This window comes from Periplaneta americana, chromosome 15 (assembly GCF_040183065.1).
Source record: "Periplaneta americana isolate PAMFEO1 chromosome 15, P.americana_PAMFEO1_priV1, whole genome shotgun sequence".
Classification (NCBI taxonomy): domain Eukaryota; kingdom Metazoa; phylum Arthropoda; class Insecta; order Blattodea; family Blattidae; genus Periplaneta; species Periplaneta americana.
Window position 1 is genome coordinate 97,593,383 of NC_091131.1, and position 7,503 is coordinate 97,600,885.

The 7,503-nt window shown below is 34.5% G+C and overlaps 1 protein-coding gene across 1 annotated transcript; it reads left to right on the top strand.

Annotated features, from left to right (window-relative positions):
• The first annotated feature begins 1,239 nt into the window (after positions 1 to 1,239).
• LOC138715651 (leucine-rich repeat-containing protein 23-like) lies at positions 1,240 to 6,314 on the top strand. Its single transcript, XM_069848723.1, has 2 exons — positions 1,240 to 1,341; positions 5,975 to 6,314. The coding sequence occupies exons 1-2, from the start codon at positions 1,247 to 1,249 to the stop codon at positions 6,156 to 6,158; spliced, it is 279 nt and encodes a 92-aa protein (XP_069704824.1). The 5' UTR covers positions 1,240 to 1,246; the 3' UTR covers positions 6,159 to 6,314.
• Positions 6,315 to 7,503: the final 1,189 nt, after the last annotated feature.

Below are 7,503 nucleotides of genomic sequence, written 5' to 3' on the forward strand. Positions count from 1 at the left end.
CTTAACAATTTTAGCTTAACGGTATTCTTTTTACTGCTAAAATTCAACAGAACTTTGGAAAATAGATTCATAATTATTTAGAAAAAAAAACACACACGCACACTCACACGCACGCACGCTTATCGGACCAATATGTCATTGAAATTGAAAGATTGGTTTTCCAAGATTTCATGTTAAGTTATAGTAATATGCGTTACAAGAGCGGTATGTTGAAGTTTTCATGTTCGAGGAAAAGTTTGAAAAAGCGAAACGTAGTTGAGCTTTTTTAATTTCCGAGAACTGAAAGAAAACATACCGCTCGTGTATCGTACATTATTTTGTGCGAAGATCGTTTATTACATACCTGAAAGAGGAATTTCTAATTAGTTGCAATGAAATCTCCATCTTGGTTTCTGTTCAATGACGGCAAATTTGCAAAAAAATATTTATCTTCAACATTGTTGCTTTAAAATGTTTTCTGTGTTTACTATACTCCAGCAGGCCGTGATATACGTCTGTCTTTTTTTCCCCCAGTCTATAAATGCGAACTTAAAACAAACGGTAAGGTTATGTAATGATTTAGAGTTTACTTAATTTTTGCAAATATTTAAAAGCAATAATTAACAGTGCAATTTAGGTGAAATTGCAGTGGTAAGTTTCCAATTTATAATTATTACTATATTGAACGTCTCTAAAAATAATATGTCAAAAGCCTAAAGCAGTAAAATCAATATGTCACTTAAGCGGTAAGAAGAGGGAAATTGTTATGTGTGTTAGGTTGGGAATACTGAATGTGGAATTTTACACTTTCCGCGGATTGGTTTTGTGCGGAAACCAAGCAAATACGCACGATCTCGCACAAATGTAATTTTTACTGTAGGCCTACCACTGAAATGGTTTGATATGGTTAATTGATTACTATATCAATAAGGTAGTGTGTTTACGTCATGTTTACATATAATTTTGAAGGTGGATGTAGTCTAAAGCATTTACAAGACGATTGTATTAAAGAATTAGTGTAATTACTTTTAATGACTCACATACATTTTACTCTTTATTTCATGTAATTTAACCTAGTACTGTGTTCCTGTCCCCTAATCCTCTTAATAGGAAAATATGGAATGTTATGTATAAAAACGAGAAAATATATAGGAGTTACTCAGGCGTAAATGAATTCTTTTATAGTATTTCAGTTGGAAAAGCAATTCGTAAAAGAGTAAGCAAAACTTACAATGTTGTCATTTATAGGAAAAACCGAATAGCAAACATGTTGGAGCTGAGGAAATTGAAATTTCTGCCAATGCTGGAGACGTTGGTTGTATTGGAGAATCCCTTCACATTGGATGTCGAAGAGGAGTACAGGTATTGTACCCTAGGACAAGTAAAAGCCGATCAAATTCCCGGCCTTCAGTCCGCTGACTTAACACCATTAAGTGCGGTTTAAATCCAGGATTTAAAAGCTCTCCGACAGAGAGTGGTAATATTGACATACAAGCAGTGCTAACACAGTGTGTTAGATCTAACTTCGTTGCTGGTAAAGGTTCTGTGAGGTGTAAAATTATTCATACCGCAATAATAGTGCAAACGGGAAAGCATAAATTATGAAAGCTTTTACTCGGAAAGAGAAAACCGTTTTAAAAATTGCGTGTGTAGTACTACACAGGATATTTATGCGTTTCTTTGTATTTGTGACATTTGTATAAATGTCGCAACTAGGGGTCAGAGGATATAATATATTTTCACATTTCATGCATCGTAACAGTCCGATACTCTTACTGCCGACCTCTTTGTCACGGATGGTACCTACCCCACACCATATCTCTTGCGATCCCGGTATTTATGTTTTCCTGACCGTAGCTTGCTACTAGATTTCAAGCTACTCCGCCCGCAATCACAACAATAGTTAGTTCACTAGAGTACATGTTTAAAACTTGCAATATATTCACCGTATGTCAACGGTCCGTGGACGCTATTGTTTAACTAGTGTTTCCGCTTAGCAATTTCTAGCAACGTCTATGAATCTGTTCTATGAGAAAACAATGAGAAAGTTACTGCATTATTTAATTCAAATAAAAGAACTGTAAAACTTATAATAAATTTCAAACATGTAAAACAACTTACAATTACTAACAAATCACCCTAATTTATCACAGTCATCATTGTAATCATAACCAAACTTCATTGACTGACACCTTTGAGCTGTTTCGCCCTTAGGCTTATGAAAACTATGATCCAATTTTCTGGCCATGTTGATCAACACATCGCAGGCTTATATCTTATACAGAGTGGGCAAAATAAAACTAGCCCGTGGAAAATATATATGAAATAATATATGAATTTATATGTATAAGATACGGGGAAATGACCCTGACAATGCAGGAAACCGTGATTTCGACGCAACAATGGGTTGATGTCACATGTCCGCGCATGCGCATCTCCCGCATGCTATGTCCCGAGCTTCGCATTGAGTGAGTGAGTGAGTGAGTGAGTGAGTGAGTGAGTGAGAGAAGCAGACGTGTTTAATGGCCAGTTGAAAGCAACACAAAATGGTGCTCACAATAAAACAACGCGTGTTCATTGTTGAGTGTTATGCGAAGCACAATTCATGGAAAAGGTGTGCGGAACTGTTTGCACTAGAGTTTCAGACTGGACGTGTTTTGGAAAGATCTCCAGCAAAGGCTGCAACGCAAAGCTTAGAAGCAAGCTATAACATTTCATATGACATAACACATTCTTCCCACTTTTTTTTCTGTTAAAATGCTTAATTAAGGCATCAGATATTATGTGTCCTGAAAAACTTTAATGTTTTCCGGTGCTAGATTAACTCTTTTGTGCACGGCTGTACAGTTAACAGATTTCGACACTGCGAGACCGATTCCATGAGAACGTCTCGGTAAGAGACATACCAGGGCTCGTGAGGAGGGTGGGAGATCTTCATTCGCCCTCTATGCTTCCCCTCTTGTGTCCATGGCTGACGGATGATATATAAACGAATTATAAATAAGTACATAACTAAAGAAAGAAAGAATCAAAGAAAGAAGTAAATAAATAAATAAAGAAGTAAATAAATAAGTAAATAACCAAAAAAGAAAGAAGTAAATAAATAAAGTAATAAATAAGTAAATAAAAAAGGAGTAAATATGTAAATAACCAAAAAAGGAAGAAGTAAATAAATAAAGAAATAACCAAAAAAGAAATAAGTAAATAAATAAAAAAGAAATAAAGAAAAAGTAAATAAAAAAGAAAGAAGTAAATAAATAAAAAAAGAAGTAAAGAAAGAAGTAAATAAATAAAAGAGAAGTAAAGAAAGAAGTAAATAAATAAAAAAGAAGTAAAGAAAGAAGTAATTAAATAAAAAAAGAAGTAAATAAATAAAAAAGGAGTAAATAAATAAATGAGGAATAAATAAATAAATAAATAAACAAATAAATAGATAATACATTTTCAGTAATAATGGAACAGACGATTTATTCACAACATACAGTGGAAAAAATTACGGAAGTAATTGACACATATTCCTAGAACTCCCTTACTACGACAAATTTGTCGTACACTCCCCGATAGGCATAAGGGTAAGTTACAGTAATATCTATAAACATAAATGTAACAAGTGGCTAACAGACGACTAATATGTATGTAGTCTACTGTAAGGAGGTGACGACTTATGACACGAATTAAACTATATTATTTTTGTTGGAAAGAAATTTCTCTATACAACGTGATTAATAAAATATGACCCGCGCTTCAAAAAAATGTCATATGGACATAGTAGGTCCGATGATCATTACATTTAAGGAGCTAAGGTGTTCCAATCCTAAGCGGTAGTAAGTAGAATTAAATAATAATAATAATAATAATAATAATAATAATAATAATAATTTAACCACATTTTAATTTTTTCATAATATATGTACAAATTAAAAGAATGGATGAAATAGAATATCTTTGCAATACTCGATTTTTTCGGCAATTTTATATTCACTATTCTCTATTTTAACCTAAATTTTATTGTTTATACTTAAGCTCTGTATGGTTCCCATAATAAGGGCAAGCAATGGACCAATTAATACTTCAATTAGTCGTTATCGATTTACCACAGTCTAGTACAGTCACGAAGCTCAATACGTAGGGAATATGTATCCATAGATAGTTTCTAACAACTAGGATCGCTACTATCGCCTCATAACAGACAATGCAAAATAGTACCGGCACAGTCTATTGTTCCTAGTACCCTCAACAACTCAAGCTTCGTGACTGTATATACTACACTGTGGATTTACTTTCTCAACATTATAACCTATAAATGCAAAGACGTTTGGTAATTCATTGATTAAAGTTCTCGTTAACACTTTGTTAGAAACATAAAATTTACTTTGTCATACGTTAAAAGTGTTAAAATTGTTAAAAAAGGTGTTTATCTTCGACAGACGGCCCGTTTCGACGCTATGTGTCGTCGTCTTCAGTGTTTCTTGAAGAGACACTGAAGACGACGACACATAGCGTCGAAACGGGCCGTCTGTCGAAGGTAAACTCCTTTTTTCAACACTTTTAACGTATGACAAAGTAAATTTTACGTTTGGTAATTTGTATTCTCTACTTTATGCCGCCTCAAGTTTGGTAATAATAAATACTGAGTGTTCAGTTCAAAGTGTGTCATGGCTCGCTGTATGTCGTCATGTGGCTAATCGATGAGCCTAGAGAATTCAATCTTCCTACACTTCCGCAGAGGTGTATTATTCATGTGAAAGAGAAGTTGCCTAGCAAGTACGGCGTTCATTCAGAAGAGTACTTATCGATACGTACGGTAACGCCGGTAGTGGCAGGAATGTGAACTGTTTCGAAACATGTACTGAGGTGAGTTCTTTCTTACTGTCGGGATATGGGGAGAGGGTTAAGACGATTACTTACGTATTTGTTGACATTAACTTGGACGGTCAACATGGACACGAAGCATTTGATTTGTGTTGTGGAATGTTGCCGTACGCAACCGATGATAACAAATACCCTGCGTACCACTAGGTCGCGCAAAACACAGTTCGAAAGAGGTTATGGTAGCACACAGACCGTACAGACCGCCATCTGTTGCTACGACGTTCAAGTTATACCGTACACGTTCTCAAGTTCAGATTGAACGCCTTGATTAATAGGCAACTTCTCTGGCACCAAAGCTGAAACTCGCTTCAAATCGCTGACTCATCAACAGTGACGTCATGACACACTTTGAAATGAACATCCAGTATGTAATCTGAACACGATCTTTCTTTTATCAAACAGCATTTCACATCTGATGTCATTGTGCCCACTATTCTTTAGAGTCATTCACTTAATATTTTGACGTGAAGTTTATAGGATGCAGTTAGAAGGCTAACATCTCCATAGCTTACATTGAGATCTATTTCTCTTCTTACGAGTGGGTCATATTTGTTTAATAATTAGTAACTACTAAAATAGCATATTAATACAAAATTCCTCATTCAGTAAGGAAAACAAATTCTTGCATAGCTCTGTTTTTATTCATAATCTCAAATAAATTCTTATTCCACCAATTTTGATCTACGTATTTATCTAGTCAGGTAAACTTTAACTATAAAACAGGTAATGTTGATGAAATAAAAAGGCCAGGGGATATCAATTAGTTACTCAGGAAAAATGGGTTGCTTTTCCCTCGAAATTATTCAAATCAACTTTACAGGGAGTTATACCTGAAAGCTTAATTTGCAGGGTTGTTTTTGTTTCTTTTTCTAGGTACCCGGTAGTAATTATATTTCATAACTCCAATTGGAATTCATCTCTTTATGTAATTTAGTTTAATACTGATAACTTTATTTTGAGTTTCCAGTTCAAAAGTTACATAAATAGGTTAAAATTGACAAAGTAAAATAAGTATTTCCGTGAATAACCCGTGTGACACGCTGAGTCCATCAAATTACGTCACTCTTATGTCCCACTGTCTGAAGCAAAAACATAATTTGATTAATGTGTTCTTTGTTTAAAGGGTAGAAATATTAGTGCATCTACCGAATCTGAAAAGAATAGACAAGGGACCTGTGCAGAGAGACGAAACTGAAGAAGCGAAAGTCAGAAGAGAAGAACTCGGAAGTGAAGACGAAAATGAAGGGGAAGAAGAAGTTGGCGAGGAAGCATCTCCTGAAGAGGAAGGAGATAATGATGATGATTGATGATGATGACTGAGGTTGCATTAGGATAACGTATTACTCACAAACAGTGTCACAAAATTTTCTGGAATTGTTTTGTTATTAATGGTTTCTATACTCTTAGTTATTTATATTTTATTCATTTGTAATGTGAGATTTCAGCAAAGAATTAAATTTTAAAAAAGGAAGAAACGTGTATTTTGAACACAACCAAAAAACTCAGTTACACAAAAATATACAGAGTGTTAAAGTATCCAATAGTTTAGGAGGTGCTAGTATGCATCAAAACAAGAAAATAATGTCTAATAAACATGGGTCCTACAACACATACTTTCTGAGATCTGAACACTTGTTCATAGGAGGTGCTAAATCTGATGTCCATTCATACTGCTCCTATGACACCGGTACAATTTGTTTTCATAAATGATCGGTTATCTGAAAAATCAATTATCCGAACACCCCTCGTCCCCAATTGTTTCGGATAATCGATGCTCTACTCACTGTATTCGTAAATTTCTAAATGTGCAGTTGCGAAACTCCTCCCATTTCCAACATATCTGTATTAAGTAGGATTTTCATGATATGTAGCAAAGAAATAAAAATTCCACACATTAGCAATTTGAAGGTAATTTTTTTATAATTATGCATGTAATTACTGAAACAAATACACGCAGTTTATAAATATTACTGCACGTTTTTGAACTCATGGCTATGCATGGCAATTAATGTAATTGTAAACATATTGTCGATGTTAAATACATACAGAATATAAATATGGAGGTATATTAAATTTATATCTATATCAATCTAGCGATTAATTTAATTTAAGGATCCATGAATCTTTTTCAGAGTCGAAAGGGATCCGCGAACAAAAAAGTTTGGGAACCACTGCATACTTTATCTCTCAATATAGGAGTCTCTCAAGGTCGGACAATGACTAACGAAAGCGCGCTGCCTCGGCCGAAGGGGGCGCTCTCCCCGGTCAAATCGGTCCTGTAACCACAGCAAGAAAAGAAAAAAACAAGATATTTACTTTTATTTATTGATTTCGACATCATATACAGACTGGTGTACTAAGTTACAATAATCTACTTATGAGGCCAGATCATATTCGCTTAATTTATGGGTCATTTGTGTTTTACATGAATGCAAGTGAAGTTTCTTAGATTCTCTCACAGCTAATAATTTGGATACTCTGGTTTTCTGAGCTAGGCATTTTAAATAATTTCACTGTGATTGCTGGAACCTGGCACCCCTTGGCTCTTCATAGGCTGTTCCACCACGAGATCTTACATACAGTAAGTAGGTTATTTAACAATGTTGAGGATTTAGTGAAAAACTGTTTTCAGAATCCATATTCCATCCAAAG

What these genes read in the sequence shown, in the direction of transcription:
- LOC138715651 (XM_069848723.1), top strand. Translation starts at nt 1,247, where the DNA reads ATGTTGGAGCTGAGGAAATTGAAATTTCTGCCAATGCTGGAGACGTTG. An exon ending in GATGTCGAAGAGGAGTACAG is followed by an intron (nt 1,342 to 5,974) that starts GTATTGTACCCT and finishes CTTTGTTTAAAG; the next exon opens with GGTAGAAATATTAGTGCATC.